Here is a 24117-nt window from a genome sequence, read left to right as displayed (position 1 = left end):
TATTGCTACAGTGTTGTAATATTGTTTTGTTATTTCATCAGACTTGCATTTTTGAAACAATGTTATGTTTGGTTGATACAATGTAACACACTATTTAGTGCAATATTACCACTGCATTTACTATCATTAATATCATCATTATATTGCTTTCTTTGTTGCAATATATATCACTTTTCTACAAAGTTGCTTTCCTTGTCAAAATATTGCCTGTGATGATGAAACTGTCTTGCTTGTAGCTATATATTGCCCTTTCTCACCAAATATTGCCCCATTTGTTGCATATTGCCTTGTTTGATTCAATTTATTGACCTTTCTATTTCCTGATTTTTCATAGAAGAATAGCTCTTATGACATTCAGAAAAGACATAAACATTGTTAAATCAATGCAAACACGAAAACATCTGCTTGGACTTAACAAAATACTGTGAAGAAGAAACTCACCAATTGGATCCCTCAAAGCACAATATTGCCTCATCTGTTGTATATCAGATGTCAGATTAGCCAATAAAAACCTTCGTTGTTGTTCAGATTTGGACAGTTTTGGATCACTCCAGAATTCACCACAGGAGACAAAGACAAGTTGATCACGTTCAAGTTCTGTTAAGGTAAACTGTTCATTGCCTTCTTTGGTAAACAGTCGCCTTGCTGCAAATGGTAGGTTGAGTAAACTTGTACAGCGGTCCAGGAACTGAAGGAAAAATTAGGCAAAAACACTAGTTGGTTAATATGTAAGGACAAAATATGCTAAAAGTAGGTTTGATGTATGCATGTCTATAAACTGTATTATGTCACTGATTTTTGTTATCATGTTTATTACTTTTCTAAAACTTTACAATTTACAATTATATTTACAGATTTCTGTGGCAGCTATAGTTTGTAGGTGTCTCTCAAATATGGAATACATTACAGTTAAACTTTGACAAGAGGGCTGAAATGGCAAAACAAGGTTTACTGAACTTGGATACAGTGTTGAAATTTTAAAGAAATAGGTTTATTAATCTTCTACAGACATTTGAACCATTGGAGTGAAGTTACACTCAACTTGTTCATCCCCAAAGCCCTACAGGCCAACAATCAACATTGATGACAATATTGAATTTGGGCTAAACCATTTTGGTGAAAGGTTTCAATTGCACTAAGCTATGTGTTGCATAAATCCTATAACAATGGTATGGCCAGGAAAGTCAAAAGAAATGATTTGGAATATTCCATTTTGTTATCAGTTTTAGGGGATATTGAGCTGAAAACCTACCAGCTGCATTTCAAGTTTCTGTAAATCAGTTTTCCTATTAGCTTCAGCCTCCATAGCATCTGCCTCAGCATCATCAAACTCCTGCGATTTCTTCTTCCTGTGAGGGCGCTTTCCATTGACAGCTGTCCTGTTTATATCCTTCATCATCTGTGGAAATCAGACATGCTTATTTGTTGGTGTCTTATTCTTTTCTTAAGTTTATTAAACACTTAAAGTAATATTTTGGACAAAGTTTGACACAACATCAAATTCAATTTCATCAAGCTCTTGTATGATCTCAAGATGTGTGTGTGCTTGTACCTTCAGCCTCAATAAAAAAGGCTGAACACTAAAACCTGTGTCTAAAACACGACTTCATAAGAGTAATTGCTCAACAAGGAAAGCGTTGAACACTGACACTCACAATTTGCATTCCTTTATTCAAGTTTCTATTGACTCTTATTCATTTTCACTATAATTTTCAACAATAAACAATTCAATTTACCTTAGTTTACCTTAATTTCCGGTGAAATTTAACATGAAATCTGAAAAATGTACTGAAGACTGAAATTTTCTACACTGGTATTTTCATGGTTACTGGTAGGAGTGATTCAATTTAGTATGAGTGAACAATATTGTTGTAATACATCAGAAATATTTGTCAGTAGTCTTGCCATCTACGTTTCCTTTAGACTAAGGTATTTTAAGATCACACAAGTTGAGCGATGCGATGACTACATCATTATTAAAATATTTGTCAGTGGTCTTGCCCATCAAAGTTTTTTCAGGACTACACTACTGTAAGATCACACAAAGTTGAGTGGTGTGCATGTGATGACTATCATGAAGTCATTACTCTCTGTAAGATTCTATCGATACATTTCACTATACTGAATGCTACAATAATCTGCTTTGACAAAAGCACTCATTAGTTTCAAATTAAAAATAAAATAAAGTAGTTTTGAAGCACTTATTGTATACATGTAATGAATGATCACTTACATTTGTGAGATCCGGTCCAACTACGTACACAGCTCTGCGTACATCTCGATCTCCGTTTTTCAAGACTCGTAAACGGATTGGTACAACTGTGAAAAGAAACAGGCCAAGCTCCATCACTGTCATTGTTTCTCAAGCTGAGAGTTTCAATTTATAATCTGATCCCCTTTTTTCCACCCCATGGAGTAGAGTTCAAAGTTCAAGTGTTTCTCAAGCCAATAAGCTACAACTGAAGAAACTTAGCTTTCACCATATATGGATGTACTTTTGAGACATTTGCATACTATTTACAAAATTTGCTTAAAATACTAAATAACATACTGACAATATCTGAAAAAGTTTTTGAAAGTATGCTTTTTTTAATATCTGAGAGAATTCTTTGTTTTTCAGATGAGAGCTGTCTAAACTTTTTTGTCAAAAGAGCCACTCTTATTGATGTAAAATAATTTGTCATTAGAAAGTTTAAACAACAGTGATGTACCAACGTTGTATGTTACATTATTGTCCCTTTTAATGTAAAACAAAATAGCTGATATCAACAGGTACCTATGAGTTTCTTAGTTAGCCATACCACTTAATAAAGAATTAATATGTGATGAGCCATTGGATATAACTGATAAAATATTTATATGAAATCTCAATACCATCCTAAATAACAAAGTTCAGATTGAGGTGTTAAAACAATTTTATGTTCTGAATTTAAACATTTCTTTCACTCCCTGCCTTTTAAGACTTATCAAATTTATGAAGTCTAGTACAAGACTAAAATAAGCTATGTTTTAACCGGAGGAATTTTTGCTGTGAAGAGTATCTTAGTGCAATGCCCATATTTTTAATATCTTTGAAGTAAAAGAATTTGTCTGTAGACAAGAATGGGATCATTTTGAAGAGGGACATTGTCTATAGACAAACATGGAATTGTTTTGAACAGGGACATTGTCTATAGACAAACATGGAATTGTTTTAATAGGGAGGGTTATCAACCTTAGTGTCCTCTATGCATTAAAAATAAATTTGAAAAACTGTAAATTAAAAGAATTCAAGTAAAAATACAAAAAAGAGCTAGGTATATTGTTTTGGCATAACTTCTATTGCTGAAAATGATATGTAAAATCTGTTCAAACATTTAGATTTGTATAAAGTTACTGAAAGATTTCATTTCTGAAATCAATTCTCTTGTAAGATAATGAGCACTGGAACAAAATGTGCAGATGTAAATTATAAGGTTTTCACATGGAATCCGATATCAGACATTGATGGAGAATAAAGCTTTCAAATAATGCCTTCCTGTATAAGTCAAAGAATAACCCTTGCTTGAGCTTATTTGAATAAATTTTAATTTTTGAAATGTGCGGCAAGACTTTTTCTATAAAAAGAGCTACAGTGTTCCTTATCAATATGTAAACCAGCCCAGACCTGTTACAACTCCCTTAATCTAAAATTATGCAAAAAAAAGGCTTTCCATTACATAATTTAATGCCATATTTTATGATAGAGCCAATTTATAAAACTAAGATCATTCTCTATTGCTAAAAATTTAAAAAGCTGTTCGTTTTTTTTCAAATTTATTTTTGTATTGATTGTAAAACATTTCGTCTGCTTGAGAAACGACTCCGTAACTTTGCTTGACCTGTCAGCCATACACTAAGCATCCAACACCAAAATGCGTTTTCTTTGAAAATAACACTCAAATACAGAGAGCACTTTAAGCAGCACAAATTGTGTGAAGCCAAGTTAACTTTCAATAAAACGGTGAAAGTGAAAATTTAAAGCTTGTAATGTTGAAGGAAAGCACGCATGAATATTTCTCTTTTCTGTGTTTTCTCTGAAAAGCCAGGGAGATGTACTTGTATAAGGCAAAAGTGCAAGCAAAGTTACAGACACACTGCTATTTAGCAAAGCTTTTAAAAAATACAAGTGAACAGCAGAGTTTTAATGAGTTGCTCAAAACATTCCAAGAAACTCTACAAAGAAAATCGCTACATGCTATTGACTTTTATCCAATTTGGAATTGAATTTGGACAACACTTGAACATCTTGATTATCAGCAATGATGTTAGGTCTGGTGGTCAGGAAATATACAGTGAAAAGATTGTTTTGGCTTTTTTGAAAGAGTCTTATCAATGTCAATCATAAAATGTAAGAAGAGTGAAGTCTTTCCAAAACCTGAATCGGTCTTAACACTGTGCAACTGAACTTTGGCAGACTGAAGATTTTAATACAGAATATTTTGTTTAAAACTACTGACACTAAGGCACAGCTGTAAACTATACATAAGATTTTAAATACATGCTGATGATTTATAACTATGTGCAGACTACAGCATCTTACGGAGCATTACGATATTGATATTTTCTTGTCATGCTATACACATTTATCTGACCAATTACAGCTAGGATACCTTAGATGAGAAGCATGATTTTCAAGGCAGCATGCACCTTAAAATTGAAAGATTTAGACTTTTGCTCAAAATCTTCGTAAGAGAACCTCAAACAGTTCCCTTTTGAAATCAAGAAAAAAATTCAGGGGTCACCGTGGAAAATTTGGTTCAGGGGAAACAAATTACAGATATTTCCTGACATTTGAAATTCAAAATGGCTGCCATCTTTGAGTTCAGAAAAAAAATATTCAGTAAAGAAATATCAAATTTTTGATTTTCTCAAAAATAAGCCAGTGAAAACTTTAGTTACTTAATAAGCTTCAAAATGAGCCCAAACTAGTGGTAGGCAAACAAAGTATTGTAAAAGTTTGAGAATCCGAATATCTGTCCCCCAAGGTGCATTCTGCCTTTAACCTTAACTGTATATTGGGCATTGGGATGTACAGGCAGGAAATGCAGTGCTATGTTAAAGCATCTTACTGCAAGTATGCAAGCAACGCCAACTGCACACAAAAGCTGTAACTTCACTGATGTCAATGTTTTATAAACATTTACAGGTATGGCCTTTCTTAAGCCAAGCAAAGTTTCAGATTAATGTTGGCTGATATCTAATCGCTGGTCACAATTATTTGGAGATATATATTATCTTAGATTGTGCTGGATTAAGATTTTAATTCTACTGAAGACAAGCTTTTTAAAGTGGTTTACATTTGGTGGGAAGAGTTAGAGGGGATATTTATGGCCGTAAAGAAAAAATGGAATTATCGGTTAGTTCAATAAGTGAATATTATTAATGTTCTCTGTGAGAAATTGTTATCTATTTACAAAATGCTAGTCTTCAAAAATAGTTAGACTGAGTGAGTATTGGCTTGTGATTGTGTGTTTTCACCCACCTCATTCTTCACTCATGGAATAATACAACAGAATTTCAAAGAGGTTGAGTTACTGTATTCTCAGAGTAGAAGTTAACACAAGCACCATGCATGAGAGAGGCACTTACCTCCATTTGGGGCACTCTTTGCAGCTGATTTCTTCAACGGTGGTGCATGTGCTATGAAATAGCCTTCCATTGGCCAGTCAAATTCCTACAATGGTAATCATACTTGATATTACTGCAATGATTGTGACTGGGAAATATTCTATAACAGTGTTGTCTTGATATTTAAATAGAATAAAGACCAAAGGCAACATGCAATACCTTTTTAAGAACAATAAATACTCTGATTACAACAAAAGACAAATATTAATGTGACCAAGAGAACATATATATTTTTGGGAACACTTGATGTGTACATATATCACACAGAAGTAAAACACAAAACTACACGCATTAATGCTGATCTTGTCTAATGCAAATACGCAGCTGAAATAGCAGCCGAACTTAACAAAGGCTATCCTATTTATCGAACATCCATTTTTCTCTTATTCCATCATGTGAAATTTGATCAGCTTGTTCATTATTGCTAAAGAATGAACTTTGACCTCATTTGACCTTTGACCAAATCATCCTGGGCCTCTATCTCACCTCATTCCATGTTCCATCTTCAGTAACAGGCCAGGAATAAGCCAGTTTATTCCAGACTGGGTTGTCCACCTTGGAATGCTTCCATTGTCCCATGTTGCTAGTCTGTTCCTGTTTGATGGCCCATCTGAATGGTAAAAAATTTCATAAAGTCATGAAAAGTGAAAATTTGATAAAAAACATTGAGTTTTGATAATTCATATCAAATCAGCTTTTCAGTGATGCTTGTCAAACAGAATTCTGACTTTGGGAAATGTACTTTATTGTTACATTATAATAGAATGCTCTGTTACCATTTCTTCTTTTGTCTGTCCATCTGTCACTTTCTCTCTCGTAGTCCTGTCTGCATTTTCCGTTTCTGCCTTTGTCTGTCTCTCTCCTGTTAGTTGTCTTTCTGTCTGTCTTACCATTTGTCTGTCTGTCTGTAAAAGTCTATCTATCAGTCCTCACTTTTTGTACTTCCCTGGTAATATCTATGAAAAATCCTTCAATATTCTGTAACACTTTACCAATCCAAATGTATATTACCTTTGTCTCTTTGCCTCAGCATGTCTGGCTGCTAACTTCTCAATGATAGCAATGTAACAAGTTTGACCCTTGTACTGTCTGTCACTGTCTCCAACACTCACAGCTTCTGTCTCCCCAGACAGATCTCCAATAAATGTAAGTACTAAACTTGGCTGTGCCTATCAAATAGGAAAGTGGAGTTTAGAGAAATAGCGTGAGGAAAAGTAGATATACACTTGTGTGCTGCAGTTCAATATTATTGTTGTCATCAGTGTGATTGAAACCATTCTCTTAGAATATGGGTGATAAGGTACATCTAGTGATGATGATGATAACATCATGCATTTTTGCTGACGCACTTAATAAACGAAATCATCTCTAGCAGGGAACAGTTGATGTCAGCATTAAATTTTGACCTGAATATCCGTTGACATTTAACAAACTTATGTACATCAATGTACCAGTATACTCTATGCTGTTTTACATGTCTGGTTAGTTCCTGTATTGAAGGTTAGATGAAGGTACACATACAAGGAATGAATGTAGAAAGATAAGATGTCTGTTTTATTTCATATCTGTATTATTTTATTTTTTGCTAACACTGATGTACTATGCACACTCCTAAATTTGTAGCAAATTTGGATGGTATCAGTGATCAATAAAAGTTTGCATTTCTACCACAAATAATATCAACTTTGTTTTTTTCTCCAAAAGAGCTGAAGAGCTGCCATGACATTCTAGTAGACTTACCAATGAGTAAATGAATCCTTCAGGACTAAATCCCCATTCTTGGGCTGGGTTACCAACCATCCTGAAAATTGAAACAATACAAGCATGCATTACTGTCTATAGAGGGCGCTGCACAAACCCGCACTGCCAGTAAACTAATATGTCAGGTAGGCTAAAGAAACCTGAATCCCTGTTATCATGGATGTTCAACTATCTACCGTGATGATACATCTACTAAGTTTAAGCCTAGCATTACTAGGTTATTATAAAACAACAGTACTGCTAGAAATACTTTCATTAGTCTAAGACTCATTTTGTGTATATTGGAATGTGATAATTCATCATTCCAGGCAACTTTCATGGTTAAAATTCCTAGCAACTTTAACTATATTATACTCAAAATCTTTTGATGAAATGTAATATTCTAGCCCCATGCATGTTTACTCATACACTGTGGAATCAGTACTACCCCTCAACTTTAAAGTTCAAAAATAATGGGTTTATGTACAACCAGTGTAGAAAGTTCAATGGAAAATACCCATCACACATCAGGGCAGGTAAATCTGATCAATTGACCACTACCTTAATGTCTCCAATTCTTAATACCTAGCATAACTTGCCTCTGACCTAAGCAAACTATAGGTCAGCAATTTTCATCCAATTATCTGGCAGGTAACTACCACGGCAGGCAGTTATTGCCTACTCTGCTAACAACAGTTTTGATGACAAATTAAGTAACAACTTACTTTTTCTGTACACCGACTGCAAATCCATTGAGTTCTGTTTTGTCAGGCAGTGTGGTGGCAACCTTGTACTCTGTAGCAGTCACAGCCATACTTGGCATGGATTTACAGTAAATGTTACCAGACTGTGGACACACAATGAAATAGTGATAACATGTAAGCTACGTACGGTAGTTCACTGCTCAGAAAGCTGTCCTGAGTACATGTTGATGTCATTGAAAATATGACATGCATCTATATAAAACAGAAAAGAATTTTGGGTATGATTTCTAGTTGAAAAGTCTAGAATCATACCTCACTCTCTCCTGTCAACTAAAATACCACCCTAGTGCTGTCAATGGCTGTATTCAGTGTTTGACCCTGCCTGATGGGTACATCTGTCAAGATCCTTAGAAACAGCTTTGCCAGCTTTCCTTACAAATTCACTTTCACAAAACTAATTGATTAAAGGATGGTGTTATCCATCCTGAATCAAATTCTTGTTGAGATCATATCTGTGTAACTAACTGTGAAATCATTATTTCAGATCACTTTCCTGTAAATGTTGTAATTACACTGAATGCCTTCTGTGAAAACATTTGCAGTTATACTCAACATAGCTACAGACCATTTAAGTATTTTAATAAAGGAAAGTTTATTCATGACTTACGTAAGACTCGCTGGTACTTAATGGATTCTGAGAAAGACATAAAATGTGCTTTTTGATAAGTGGATTTCTATTTTCAGTGAGTTTTGTTGGAGCATAGAGTTAAGCACTTTACACAACACACTTGGTTATCCAGCGAGATTTTGGACATGATGAAGAAGACAGATTACTTGCTCAGGCGCTACCAGTCATGTTCATTTCAAAAGAAGCCAGAATAAGGTCATGCATCTCATTACCACGGCAAAAAAGCACTACTTTGATGAAATCTTAATGAATAATAAATTTAAGTCCAATGCAATATAAGCTGTTTATAATTACGTGATGAACTCCAGATTATTACAGATGTTACCCCATCAGGCAAGCCCAAGCAATATGGTGTGTTTATAAACAATGTGATGGCACTAACAAGTCCATAATTTGTCAATATCAAACAGTGTTTTATCACATTTTTCTGACTGTGTTACATGTACTTGTGATAGTTCTATCTTGAATGTTTACAACATATACATGCTTTGATAGATCCCTATTAAAATCAAAGTCCACTGATACTGATCATGTAAAGTGTAAAAAAGAGCTTCTCTTGTTACTGACTGATACTTTGATTGATTTAAAATGACTTTCTCTGTTTTCCAACATATACACATTTACCGTAGTTTAATTTGTAGACTCTGTCAATTTATCCAAGGGTCCAATCATATTTTGATTTTTTATAGCTTAGTTCAAAGTTCACTGGAATATTGCATCATAATGATTAAGTTTTTACTTTACAAAAAAAGCTTTACCCATACTATTCAATCTTCCTTACAACTTTGTCTTTGCTGAACACTTAGCTATGTAAAATGTAATGTCTGTTAAATAATAACATTTTTATTTTCTTGCTATCATGGTTTATAATTGTTTGTCATTCAATGCACCTAGTTATCTTGTGATTTATTCAGCCTTAGCAGACATGCTAACTTTTATATGATACACTTGACTTCTCTTATGAATTTCTATATTACAATGTGTAATTGGAATGAGGACAACAGAAATGTTTGCTATCATGCGATGAAGATATGGACTTTCTTGCCACCTTGCATTAAATTTGCCATTGAAAGACTTTGTCAAAGCCAATGATCTAATTTAAAAGATTCTTGGTATGTTAATGTGAATTCTTTCTAAATAGTTGTCAGTTTTGCGAATCCTTTGTGTGTATTATGACTCCTGAAAAATATTACTAACTCGAGTAAATCAGTCACTCATAAAAGTGTAAGTAAATAAATAAAACTCTGTAACTGTAATGAAAGATGCTTTTGATAGTACTATCTGATAAACTTTTCGTTCAAATAAGTTGAAATATTTGGTCCGTCAGCATGAATTCTGTCCATTTTTCAACAAATAATGGTAGACTTTGCTGTAAGTGTGTACACTATAAACATTTTGAAAACAAGTCTACCTTATCTTTCCTGCATAAACTAATCAAATGTTGGATTTTCAAAAAATACAAAAGCATAAGCTGCTAACCCTGCACAGTATGAAATACAACAATTCATGGATGGTAAACATTGTGACATCATTGCTGATTTACTCATTGGTTTTTCCTTACCTTATTAATAATCCAGGTCTGACTATGGTGAGGCCAAAGATCCTTGTCATTCCATTTCTTTTTCTCCTCAACTGATATTTGTGGATAAAGAACCAAATTGGGATCATCCTGGAATAATGAGCAGCCATTATTTAATATCACATTTACCAATATTTCACACTCAACAGGAACACCGAACTGAATGCTGTGTGTGAGTGGAAATTTTCAGAAATGAAATCATAGACATCCTTGATCTATCTTCTTTCAGAAACCAAATTAAACATAGGTTTGATTCATATTATGGCATTTTTCTCTGTAAATCTCCACTTTTACATACAGTTATGAGATACAGCATTTGGATATCCCTGATAGAGAATAGTAGTTTCAGAAATATTTGCATCAACACACAGAACTACAATTATCCTAAACTGCAGATCTCAAAACTTACCTTATTTTGTAAGAAATGACTCTTTGTATCGAGTTCTTGAGATTTCAAGTTGGATATGACAGTTTCCCTGGTACTGGCATTTGTCTGCATGGTTATATCTTCAAATTCATAAATCATTGGAAATCCTATGGAAGCTTCCCATTGGCTGGCCCTGTGCATTGTGGGTAACGATTCAAGAAGATTAAATCATTATATAACTTGTGAAAACAGTCTTTCAGAAATCAAATGTTGATCTTTATGAACTTGTCTCAGAAGTCTCACAGACTATCAGACCTATTTTGAACAGATCTGGATTCATTGCAATTAATAATGTCACACAGTGACATGTAAATCCTTTGTTGAACAACTCTAAACTCATGATATCACTGATATAGCTCATGATAATATCACTTTGATCATTTCTAAATTTCCATATCATATTATAACCATGGTAGCCATTTTACAAATAGTGGTATTTTGACACATATTATTATACAGTTACTATAAAAGCATAAGTTATTCATTGTGATTTAATTTCACCATTTTTGCAAATGGATAAAATTTGCTGAATTAAATCCCACTGAAAATGTTAAATAACAATAGATTCAATTCTTTTACTGACAAATCCACAGATGTTGTAATTCAGGTGAAAAGTGCAAATGACACAAACATAATATTAACACTGAGTACACAATAGCATCCTCACGGACCAATGTGAACACTCTAGCTTTGCTGCTGAAGCCATACTCTCAAATACAACGAAGGGATCATCACACAAGTCAAATTTTGACTTGTTTTCCTGATGATCATGTCAGGAGAATGGCAAAATCAGAGATGCACTTTACTGGAAATGTCACCTGTCAGGAAAATGATTTTAATATAAGATAGTCACATGTCTCAGTTATCCTAAGTATGATTGAGACACAAATATCTTCGCTGACATTTGACTTACTTTTCATATCCTTCTTTCTTGTCGTCATCTGATAGCATTGCTTCCTTCATGATAGCATTTCTCTCTCCAAACAGATTATAACCTTTGACCTTATCAAATGACATCTGTAGTGAATACACTGCAATATCAAAGTTTGTAAGAATGGGAATTAGAAAGTCAGTCATTTGAACAAATGAAAAATTTCCTGTTTATATGCATACTTAAAGCGTTTCAGAAATTGGACGAACTAATAGACATGTTGTACATAGAGATTAAGAAAGACACACACACACACACACAAACACACATCATTTTGTGAAATAGCTTGGTATATTGGTACCGAAAAATGGGTAAAAAGGATATTTCCTTTTGGCTATCCTTGAAGTGAACAGACTATCCTTGATCTTAAAAAGTCTACTGTGGCCATTTAAACATTGTGTAGGATGAATTGAATCTATATAATTATAATTTTATTTTCTTACATCTGTACTATTCAACTGACATGGTGCATTATCTAGTTTGTGATGAAATGCTTTAAATTTTCCAGTCCACTTACCATGTGCTGTCTTGAAGTTCTCTCCAAATGTAAACCAGACGTCTTGATCATTTTCAAGATTATAGACGTTGTCAATTTCACTGCCCTCTTTGTCAAACAGTCTACGAGGCTTGCAGGCACCACCAAAACGTGAACCAATTTGATCCAATAACTGGGGAAAAATATATTTCAATGTGTAATGCAGAAGTCTGTTGCAAATTTGATAAATCCTACATCTCAGGACAATCATATCATCTGTTCATCCCCAACTCCCAGTAAACAGGTCCACACTCACCATTGACAACAATGAGTTTGGGCTAAACCGTGGTGAAAAGGTTCAAATAGGGGACACAAAACCTTCCATCAAATGAGTGAACATCTGCTGTATTACTACCTTTCCATTTATCTGACAGTTCAACTGTCATGTCCTATCTCCCCTGATGATGATAAACTCCACACAGGTGACATCAACTGATAATTCAATGCCAAAATCCACTCAAATGCATAATATCCATTATGGATATGGAATATCCTTAGGAACTGTCCGGAAATTGACACTTTGTTCAAGAATGTTGTTTTGCAAGTAGGGGCTTCCTGAAAGCTCCTTCTGTACTTGTTGTTGAAAAGTCTTCAGCTGGGACAAAATTATCATCTTTGAGATTTTCATCTATAGTGTTTTGCATCTGACCCTTGCTTCATACATAATTTGCATGACACTTTGTTGAACAGTGAGTTTACAGCAAACTATGATAACGTATGACTCCATGAGTACTGGTAGTATACAAGTACACCTTGTACAGTACTGCAAACCATAAAATGAAAATACTTTGTAGGAACACTAAAACATATCTAGTTAACACTGTTTGTCCTCTGTAGATATTCTGATCACAGAGATGTCCATATTACCAAGTTTCACAGTACTTGGAAATACATTTGTCACACATACCCTCTGCATTATGAACGCCTTTTCACCACCCATTCCTCTGGAGAGTTCTCTCATGTTGATATAAAGCAGCTCTTCTCCGTCAGATTTACCATTCTGAAATACCTGATTTTAAACAAAACACTGTGTCAGGGACTCTAGATACAAGTAAATCATGGCTTTATAAACATTGTAACTCTCTCACCCCTATATCATAATGTAGAGGTCTACCTCTGAACTGTACAACAATAGGGTTGATCCACATTTAAAGATTCAAAGATATTAACCCTTTGAACCCGGCTCAGACAGAAATGTCTGATGACGTCATAGAGTACCAGGGGCTCAGGGTGCAAAGGGTTAATCAAATATTGCACATGTAGAAATCATCATTCACACAATAGACTGAGATTCTACATGACTGTCTTCCTTTAATAAGTACCATAGGTTGCATTTATGAGAGTTGATCTGGTGAGGCTGACAGAATAGGTCACATGTATGGTACTTTCACAGAACTCTAAGTAACTGGCACACTGTCATGTGTACAAATTACTATAAATGTCATTTAAAAATGTCAGTGTTTCGTCTACCTTGATTTTGAATCCAGCTTGTCCAACAAGTCTGTCATTAGATTCTATTTGTTTGATGTGTTGCAGTCTGTATTCATTGCCATACGCCTTGAAAATAGAAAAAAGATAATATGATTAGATCAATTTAGGGGCCGTCAATAATAAAAGCTGACACACAACAAACTTAATTCTTTCGTTCAGGGAGGGGAGTGGGTAAAAGCTCATTTCGTTTTGTGTGCGTCAAAATAGCATAAGGATTTTTGTCAATTGTTTTCTAAACCATGACCACTTGTGCTCGTGGGAAAAATGTAGAGCTGAATTTACTGCACGATTGTGAAGTAAAAAAAGAGTTCAAACATGAATTACAAAAGAAACACTGTCACAATTGATTTTTGAATTGAAATTGATACACTTTTCTGTATAGAACTGCGCAGTGCAGTGACACATGTGGTATGCAGTGCAGTCAACCGACATTTTGAACATTTTGACATTTTGAACACAATACTAACTTTGCGTTCATCAAGAACAGAATGACCACAAAATACAGAGACAAAAAAGACAATTTTTGTAATAAACATAGTACACATGGTCACCAGCTATTGCTATCTGAACCATTGAAATCACAAGTTTGAATTGTCCACAGAGTCACAAACCTCTTCCTCCTTTGCCATCACATCCACATCTTTCAAAATCTTCTTCAGTTTTCTCATTGCAGCCTTGTATTCATCAGATTTATTTTCATTTTCCTTCCGACTCTGTTCTATCTCATCCTCATCCATGGATAGTACTTTTGTCATTGTAACTTTCTCTTTCTCACCGTCGATGGCGTAGTCCAGCTGGGTTATGTACTCATTGGCTGCATGTATCTTCTCTCTGCAGTGTGCAATCACTGCCTTCAAGAAGTCTGAGATAAAAGAGACATCAAATCTTAAAGCAAGGACCAAGATTTTCACATCAACTAGCTTACTGTATTGCTGATCATTTTCAGTTGTTGTAATTTTATCACTGATAAGTCAATACAAACACTATGACTTGGTGGTGTACCGTTATTCTTATTATTGAAGTATTTCATATCCAGACAGGAATGTGACTTTGCAGAGTCTTTGTCACATGTCATCTTCTTAGATATTATTCCCTAATATTTTTCTTCGTTCAGCGAAGGAAAATACGAGTGACGTAATGACCGTGTCACCACGAGTCGAAGACGAGTGGTGACACGGTCATTACGTAACGAGTATTTTCCGAGCTGAACGAAGAAAAATATTAGGGAATAATATACTTATCACATGCACAAGCCAAGAATTCGTTATTTTTTTGCAAATAAAATAACTTTTCCATGACGATTCCTCGTTTAAACTTTTGAACTACTTTAGGAATAAATATCAGTACGCCGTGCACAAGTTGTCAATCATTTCCAGTCGTCCGTCGTGTGCGTTAGCGCTCACGTTCGTTCGTGTGTGGAGCAAATGACAGCTCTCGGTCTACACGTAGGCTACCTTCCGCAAAGTTTTACTCTATTTCAAAGATAGCATAGTCCTGGAAATTTATTACAGACGAAGATACACTATTTTTCGGGAACAAATATCGACTGAATCTCGACGGCGCGAACACTGTAAATGTCGCGCCTGACCCTGTTTGCAATGCGTACGGAACCCACGGTATACGCGACCAGCTTCGAGTTCGTTGTTTCCGCAAATTATTCACGTAATTCCTTCGGAATATACAGGCGGTACACTCTTGTGTTTACATTGTTTGGATTAGTAATGTCGTAGTCTGTGAAAATATCGATTTCATTACATGACTTTTGATCGTGGGAGAAACATCGGCCGCCATGTTGTTTGTTTACATATTTTCGAGTACACCAAAGATCGACAAAAAAAGGTCCGACGCACCAAAATTGATGACATAGACGCGGGTTGTCGTGACGTAGAACGACCAGAGAATAAATCCCGTATTTTTTATTCAGAGACGACAAACTTGGCTTGTGCATGTGATAAATACTGGTTAGCTGTTATGTGGTAACATTTGAGCTCATATACAGTCAAAAGTTTTACTGCATGGATGTTGTGTTGATAGCAATGATGTATGCTTATAAAATATGTTAGACATTGATTTGATCAAAGTGTAATATAATGGATGTGTTTAGATCTAGAGTAGGCTTGGCATTGTGTCTTACCTCTTCCTCCAATAGGACTGAACCCTTCTCCCTTTGAGATCCACAATGGTCCTAGTACTGGTGTTGTGCTGGGCTGAAGACACTTGTCAAGTTTTGGAGCTGAAAGATAAGGCAATGAAATGGACATTGAGTCGACATCTTGGAACACTATGTTTGCTGTCTGTTTTATGCTAAGCAAGGCATTCTCTTTATGAATAAAGGTTTATATTTTTTCACGTAATACAGGCCCTAAAGCTTTCACTTTTCATGTCAAAACTTCACTCATCACAGATTAGTTTGCTTTTTTGGTGCATCACCTTCCTATGTAATTCATCAGTCTATATCTTTCCACGTCGACACATTTTTTCTCTTCTATCCACTTAAATACAGCTACATTTGGTATCAGAAGTAAATTTACTGGCCGCTCTGCTCATTTGCCCTATTACTATCCTACACAGATATCTGTTTTTCAGTCAGTCACTCAGGTTCTGTGTCTACATACAAGATTTCAGGGATCTGCAGGACTTTCTGGTAACTACTTTTTTTTTTTAACTGTGACATTTTCACTAGGTGACTGAGTGCCATACGCTGTGAGTTTGAATCCCATCCAAAATTTACTGATTAGAATTTCCAATAATTAATACCAATACAATACGATGCATGCCAAATGGACATTGTCTTCCATGAGGGAAAGCTGCTCTTAAGACCACATACTGACACATATTGTCCTTCAAGTGTGTCTGTCTGTCATGATGACTAACGAACAATGCAACTGACTGCTACTCTGTACAACTTGTATGTTAAACATTGTATCAATCTGAACTGCTGTCATCTGTCTTCATTGTTCCAGTCATTGGTTACAAGACTCATATTGTCACTATGTCTTCATTGGTCTGGTCACTGGTTACAAGACTAACATTGTCACATTACCCTGTCTGATCAAATGGTTATCATTTCTCTGCCAAACTTACCATCATGTAAATCTGTAATGACAGTGCCATCCCACGTATAGGCAGTCTTGGCAGGTGTTGTAAGACCCAGTCTGTTGGTGCTATCATCTAGGAACTGCTCAAAGAATGGATAAAATACCATGGTCAAGTCTAGCTCTGTGTTAGTCTGAATATGTGCCTACTTTTGTGGCTCATAATCATGTAGAACAACATTGATGTTTTCTGTCTTATCATCATGGATTTTCACGTCACAAATAATTTATCGAATCGTGAATCAAAAGTTAAACATGTAAAAAAATGTTTGTGACAAATTGAGTTGACTGATCTTATTTTTAACTTTAGTATGATGTTTAATCTAATGACTATAGATGCAGTGGTGATTGATTAAGTGTCTCCATTCAAAATTATACCAGCCATACATGATAGACTAAGAGAAATATTTGCTGTGCATCGGTTTAACATCAGAAAAGTTGTTTTTAATGACTAACATTCTGATTGAGTTAGAAAAATTCTACAACATTTGAAAATGTGCACATTTATATTTTGTTGTCATGCTCACCGTATCAAATTTATCCATAGTAACAACAACTTCTGCCATTTCTTGCCCACAACCATTCTTGAATACCATCACCCTTCTGTTTTTCTGAGCTAACATTTTCCTGCAATCAATGACAGTATTGAAAATTATAGCAATGATCACATCATCTGGGTTTCTTGCTATAGTCTGTGTATCACTAGGGTCTCTACTTGAAATTTAATATTATCCTTTCCTTTGAGAAACGCATTAAGTTGTTGTCCAATGAACTGTCAATGTTAGTACAAAAAGACTGCGGTGGATCTATATACAAGTTTCTGTATCTTGCAATTCTACTCAATCCATATATGTGCATGCAATGAATCTTTGGTCCATGTTTGTCTCTCCGTCTTCAAATCTGTCTTTCTGTTCCCCATTCTTTGCAATTCATCTACAGATTCAAACTCTCACCTTAGTCTTTTTGACAGCACTGGTTTCATTTTCTTTTTCTTAGTTTCTTCAAAGACCACACCATTGACTGTCCATGACGCAGTCTTCTTCATTGCTGCACTACCTGTGTTAACAGAGATGGAAACAGTTCATCAGTTGATGCATGTACAAAATTTATGAAAGCTTCACTTTGCAGTCAATCATACCGTACACACTATTTGTAAAAAAATATTGTATACTTCAATCTTTTATTCACAAACATTGAAAAACTTGAATGCTGAAGATCTGCATGTACATGGACTTGAACAATAAGAACCATAATTTAAAGGTTGCACCACTATAAAATTTCAACACTCACTTTTTTCTGATCCAAGAGGATCCTTAAAATTTTCTCCACATGAGATGTATACCTCAGCACCACGTTCAATGTCACTGCCAAGCAGCACTTCAACACCATCACTCAGAAAGATTCTCCTAGCTGCAGTCGTCAAGCCAAGACGTACTGTACACTGTTCTAACAACTGAAAGTAATGGAAGTTTATATTGTAAATGATTATAAAGAGTTCTTTCACAAAAATATGCAGCTGACAGTAGTTGACATGACAAGTACAAAATACTGGACGTTTTTGCAGTACCAAAGTTTGCAAGTGTTAGCATGGATATGAGAAAAGATAGATGAGCTTATGCAAAAACAATATGGCAGAAAACATGAGAGATGGCAATCTTGAAATGAAGTAGGAATGAGGGTAGATTGTTGCTTTCCATTTTCACCAAATGATGGTAATATTCATTCTGATGATGCAATTTACTTTATTTAATTTCAAGGAGACAGTAGCTGTAATTTTTTGTCACATTTTTATTTTGAATATCAACTGCAGTTTCTTGCTATGTTCCCCACACCATGTTGAGATACACAGTATTGAGCTTGTCAACACAGCCTGTACGGTACATGTGTAAATAGTTTTGTTATTGTTGACAAGTGAATTCCAGTCAAGGCTAAAATTCAAATGTGAATAATAACAATGCATTTTACATGTATTCATGTTGTATTGACAAACTAAATACCAGCAGTACATGTAGATGTTTCAACATTCTTTGGGAAGTCCAACAAGAGACTGCAATTGGCATGAAAACAAAAATTATATTACGGCTAATGGCCTTTTCTGGATGCTGGAAAAGGAAATCTGTGAGATTCCATAATTCATATGAAAACATACAGCTGACACAACTAACCAGTTTTATGTTTGGTGCAGACACTTCAGCAAAGACATCTCGCTGTCCATTCTTGTATGCAAAACACTTGATGATTTGCGGTGGGCGGTAGAATGTTCGGTTACGTTTTCCTCCAGACGAGTACGCTGATCGCATTGACATTTGGATGTTGTTGATGATGTGGATTTGGCACTGGTAGGTCTGTGACTGTTACCATCAAAGACAATTGAAAATCAGACTTGCTATACCGGTAATGTAAAACACTGTTGGTTTCCCTGTGCTGGGAGATGCTATATATCATAACAGTACATGTATACTATAGAGTCACTCCACATGTTTTCTTGAGCTACTCAAAGATTTAGCTGGGAAAGTACCACATCTTTTCACATAATACGTAAACTATGCATCTGCATGCATTTGAAATGTTCCATTTTTTAAATTATTAAAGTAATGCAATAAAATCAAAGAATTAATTTCCAAATGCTTACCCCTTAGCTCTTGCTGGTGCACTAATAGGTCTCACTCTCTTCTTCTGTTCACCATCCGGTCCCTCTTCCTCACTTTTCCCGGAATCTGGATCCCATTTATCCGTGTCAGCAATGAACTTTGCATCAACTTTGGGTTTCTCACGACCAGGAAGCCGTGCTGACTGGGTGCCAGAGAATGGACGTTTTGGTTTCTGTGCAGTCAGTTGCTGTTGGGCAAAGAGGGAACTATGGGGTAGCCTCTGAAGATACGGAGATATTGGCTTGGGTTCCTTATTTCTGTAAATCAATTCATATAGTCTGATATTTATTCATGTATATGTGTATCGTATATTCTAAATCCTTTTATCACAGTCTGGATTCATGCCATCTTAAAGAAAACTTGTTAAAACTAAAATATGAATTGTTTTTTTTTGAAACATCTGTATGTAGTATTTGGCTTATCTTCTGACAGGGGTAGAGGGGTAGATCATACACACTGAGACTGAAAGGTTGAAAGTGTAGCTCGTACCATTTACATTTACATGAGGGATGATAGGTGGATGTGATAACTTAACAAGGCGGGTAGGTCCAGTTTACCATATTACAAATAGAAACATTCTATTTGACAGCATGCAAAACAAATACATTAACACATCACAAAGTGTCTTAATACAGAAATGTGATTTACAATTACATCACCAGGTGTTCAGACTACATCATGCAAATGTAATTAATAACATGCACATCATCTTGGCTAAATTTCATTCAAGAAGATAAATGTGTGATACCTTAGGGAGAAACGAACATATCTTGCGTAAAACTGTTTTAAAAAACTTTGTGTGGATGATGATCCCTGCCCGATCTATCACACTGATTTTTCAAATACTAACAAGGTGTATTAGGCATCATAGTAAATAGTACATGTATGTGTTTGGTGTATATGTACATATCAGTGACTTTGTGAAGTGCGATACTGATGTAAATTCTAAGAGGGTTCCCTAGACATGTTACCAGGGTACCCCATGGTATATTAATGCATATTAGGATACAACATACAGGGTGTTTGGGTTCATAATTTATGTGACTATTTTCCCAACCCTTGACAAAAACGGAAATCAAAATTTTACACTATTTCTAAACTTTTTACTGTCAACAGCACCAGGTGGTAAGTTCTACAGTTGACCTACAGAGGGCACTTTAATCTCCCTTAGCAACCATCACTGTATGGTTGACTTGTGTCTGCTATTGTACACCACACAGTATTTGTAAGGGGATTGTCTTTTATGTCATGTTATCCACTAAATGGAAGACAAAAAGGTTTAAGTTACTTTCTTGAAGTATACAGAGGAGGCCTCTGAGAATAATGACCTCGCTAAGACACTGTGAAAGGCATGGTTTTAAATCCTTCTGATCCATTAATAATACAATACAGTGTCATATTCTCTCCAATTGTTCTGTACACTGATAACAGGCAGACAGATAAAACATACAGCATTCAATACAGCGATTGCGTCATTCTTTATTCTGTCAGACTCCAAATAGCAACTATGAATCATCTCTACTCTGTCAAACAAAATTAACAAAATGCCAGAATCAGACAAAATTAATATTTCCACTACATACAAAAACCCAAGGATTGTATCACTGATGAGGTAAAAGAATTCAATTATTGTATGGTAAGCTTTAGCAAAATTTGTTTTCCCTTGGCAAAAAAATAGTTTTTGGAGCTCTGTTGTCAGGAGTGACACAAGTCTCTATTTACTTGAAAGTTAAACATTGAGTCACCAAGTTACATGTACCTCCATTGCCATCTTTCTATGCAGCTATACCGGTAGTAGTGTTAGGAGAACTTACACTTTAAAAGTATGGATAAAAATTTAACAATATTCTTGAAATATTTCTACCTTTGCTATTATTAGTACAGCTTTTGTTGAGCTGTTCCAAACTTGCAAAAAAAAAACAAAAACAGTAAAACTGTTCAACATCTCATTTTTCTCAACAGTAGTTATTGACTTTTTCCTCTAGGAATAACAAATTGACTATTGCTTTAAAATGTTGATGAACAAATTTATTTGTCTAATGATATGGTCTAATTGTCCCTGATACTTGAAAATTATGTGGTATAAAATTACCAAAATTGTGGTCAGTGTCAAAACAGGTAGTGTATACTGGTACATTGTATTTCAAAACTATAACACATTACTTGTTCATCTTTGCCACTGCTTCACACCAACTGTCACTGTATTTCATATTGCCTGAGATGCAAAGACTGACTGATAAGCTGAAAAGTTAAAACTCATCCTTGTTCTCATTGCATTTGTACAGGATGTTGATCTCATGTAAGGGTATATTTTCCATCAAAGATATCCAGCCCTTGTACCCGTTTACAACGCATATCGATGGTACAGGCAAGGGTATTTGAATTCAGAAAATGTTACTGCTATGTTTGTAGAATTCACAGTATGGTGTATTTTATGGACAGAATTCATGCAATGCCAGATATGGTAGTACAGCTATACAATTGAAAAAGGTTTGTCTCTATGTAACAAAGCAAGTTCTAGTTTTTTCCATCAGATATGTTGATTTCAGAATTGAGAGATTCACATCAGAAGTGAATTCATTTGCCAGTTTCAATGTCCATGCAAAGAGTGTCTTGTCAGTAACCTATATGTGGTGTAGTACATGTGACTAAGTGATAATACATGCATTACATCAACAGAAGGCAATTCTAAAACTAAGCTGAACTTTCCACCAGCAGACTACAATAAAACATTATCTTTTCACTAGTAGAGTAAAATAACACGTTCCTATGACAAAAAATTTCAAAAATATTGTATACGTTGATGAGTTTATTTGATAAAAGATCTATGGTTTTAGATAGCAAGATAGTAAACCAAATCCTTCATCAAAGACACTTGTTTGCTAAGTCAAACTTTCACCCAGACAATTATTCATTAGAAACCATCGTTGAGATGAAAGTCTTTTTGTTTTCATATTGACTTACAGTCTGTTCATCTTAAACAGGATTTTCAAATCTAACACAGTCTGCAAGAGTTTCTCAAGACCCACGGTTGGACCAAACAAGCCATGAATTTAAAAACTGTATAGTTTTACAGTACATGATGATATTGAGTTATACGTATAACAAGCTCTCGGTGCAGCAAAAACACAAATGCATGATTCAGTGTCATGTATCTCATGGTAGGAAACTATGTACATGCAATATTACTGGACTTCATTGCTTTAAGGAACAGACTACAATTATCTCTTCCTTTAAAAAGTTAACTTATTTTATTTCTAACTGACACCATAAAAAGTTTTGTATTTGATAGCATTTCTAAATATCTTTATTAGCAAGTATATGTACTATAAGACCTGTGACCTTTATCATGACAGAAATCATGTAAACCATAACTAAAGAATATTGATGGTAGTAGTATGCCCTTGACAACAGCTGTGGTCAGTGGTTGGTTTACATTACAAACAATACACTACCTAATAATACAGTACAAAAATACATGTACACTGTGTTGGCAAAACACAGAAACAATTCTTCAAACAAGTGCAATTTTGGTTTGTTTTATCACTGTCACCTGAAAGTTCACTTCATATAGCAACCAGTTTGGCATCTCTGACACACAAAAACAACATTCAAGCTGTCTTTACAGTCCACCATACGCTGTACACATACTCCATCGCCATTCAAAGAACTGATCAATACTCGCTAACAATGAACCAGTATCCTTTTCAAACATTCATGTCAAATTTTTTTCTGAAACTTGGTTTCCTTCAAGAAAGGAATTTTAAGTAAATGACTTACTTGAGACGACTTATCCTGGGCTTTTAAGACAAGCAAAAATGCCTTTGGCATGTGGCATCATGACAGCATAGTCTGTTGCATGTACATGTATACGTAAGTTTTACCTGTTTGCATTGCTAGTCTTGTATTACAGAGTTAACAAAAACCACTGACCAATTACAATTGATTTTCCTTGTCTTGCACACACCTGAGACTGACTGTTGCATAATTACTTTTCAGTCTCTTCTAAACAGTCAGAGTTACTGGCTCTTTTGTGCAAGGGGATTATGTTGCTGCATCAACAATCAATAGCATGGAAAATAGGAAATGTAATATTTCAGAAATTTCAAATTGTTATAAAATAGGACATTACTCTGGTCTCAGTGCATTTTGTACATGTCTCTCTGTGTTAATGCATCTGTTTTCAAATCACCTAAGACTTCACACAAAGATTACACTCACAGAACGTTTACTGTATGCAATGTTAGGTTTCAAATCAGAGATACATTTACAATGTTTTTGAAGTGTTTGAAATATTACCAGGACAGGCTTCTATTGAAAACCTCTTAACGACGACACTTCAGCCTGTTTGAATTTTTCAATTCATTCAAGAGAACCAATATGGAACAAAAAGATAAAAGAACATCACATAAAATTTTGAAGATGGTTATTTGCTTGGATATTTCTGCTTTATTGAATGTCAATAGACATCTTCAGAGGATGGATTTCTCCATGAACTGTTCTAACTGCTTCACAGATTTTTCATCAAAACTACTCCAAGAACATGTCAACTGATACTACGGGTAATTGCAGCCATACTGGTTAACACTGATAAAATAGACGATTTGGTTAATAGTATGTTTGAAAC

The 24117-nt window shown here is 35.0% G+C and overlaps 1 protein-coding gene across 4 annotated transcripts in view; it reads right to left on the bottom strand.

The window, feature by feature from the left end:
* LOC139121721 (doublecortin domain-containing protein 1-like) overlaps positions 1–24117 on the bottom strand; it is a 67034-nt gene that overhangs the window by 21048 nt on the left and 21869 nt on the right. For all 4 annotated transcript variants that reach the window (XM_070686880.1, XM_070687144.1, XM_070687054.1 and 1 more), the window contains 22 exons: positions 19472–19747; positions 19005–19190; positions 18130–18292; positions 17793–17895; positions 17367–17466; positions 16829–16922; positions 15879–15977; positions 14356–14606; positions 13724–13810; positions 13161–13262; positions 12236–12386; positions 11701–11818; positions 10770–10920; positions 10343–10450; positions 8115–8236; positions 7390–7450; positions 6661–6818; positions 6136–6259; positions 5611–5695; positions 2234–2319; positions 1253–1399; positions 442–688 (listed from right to left, as the gene is read on the bottom strand). In XM_070686880.1, the coding sequence (XP_070542981.1) occupies positions 442–688; positions 1253–1399; positions 2234–2319; positions 5611–5695; positions 6136–6259; positions 6661–6818; positions 7390–7450; positions 8115–8236; positions 10343–10450; positions 10770–10920; positions 11701–11818; positions 12236–12386; positions 13161–13262; positions 13724–13810; positions 14356–14606; positions 15879–15977; positions 16829–16922; positions 17367–17466; positions 17793–17895; positions 18130–18292; positions 19005–19145 (2698 nt within the window). In that variant the 5' untranslated portion in view covers positions 19146–19190; positions 19472–19747. The remainder of the gene's footprint in view (positions 1–441; positions 689–1252; positions 1400–2233; positions 2320–5610; positions 5696–6135; positions 6260–6660; positions 6819–7389; positions 7451–8114; positions 8237–10342; positions 10451–10769; positions 10921–11700; positions 11819–12235; positions 12387–13160; positions 13263–13723; positions 13811–14355; positions 14607–15878; positions 15978–16828; positions 16923–17366; positions 17467–17792; positions 17896–18129; positions 18293–19004; positions 19191–19471; positions 19748–24117) is intronic.

This window comes from Ptychodera flava, chromosome 1, assembly GCF_041260155.1.
Source record: "Ptychodera flava strain L36383 chromosome 1, AS_Pfla_20210202, whole genome shotgun sequence".
Classification (NCBI taxonomy): domain Eukaryota; kingdom Metazoa; phylum Hemichordata; class Enteropneusta; family Ptychoderidae; genus Ptychodera; species Ptychodera flava.
The sequence above is the reverse complement of the archived record's forward strand: the minus strand, read 5'-3'. Positions and strand labels throughout refer to the sequence as shown.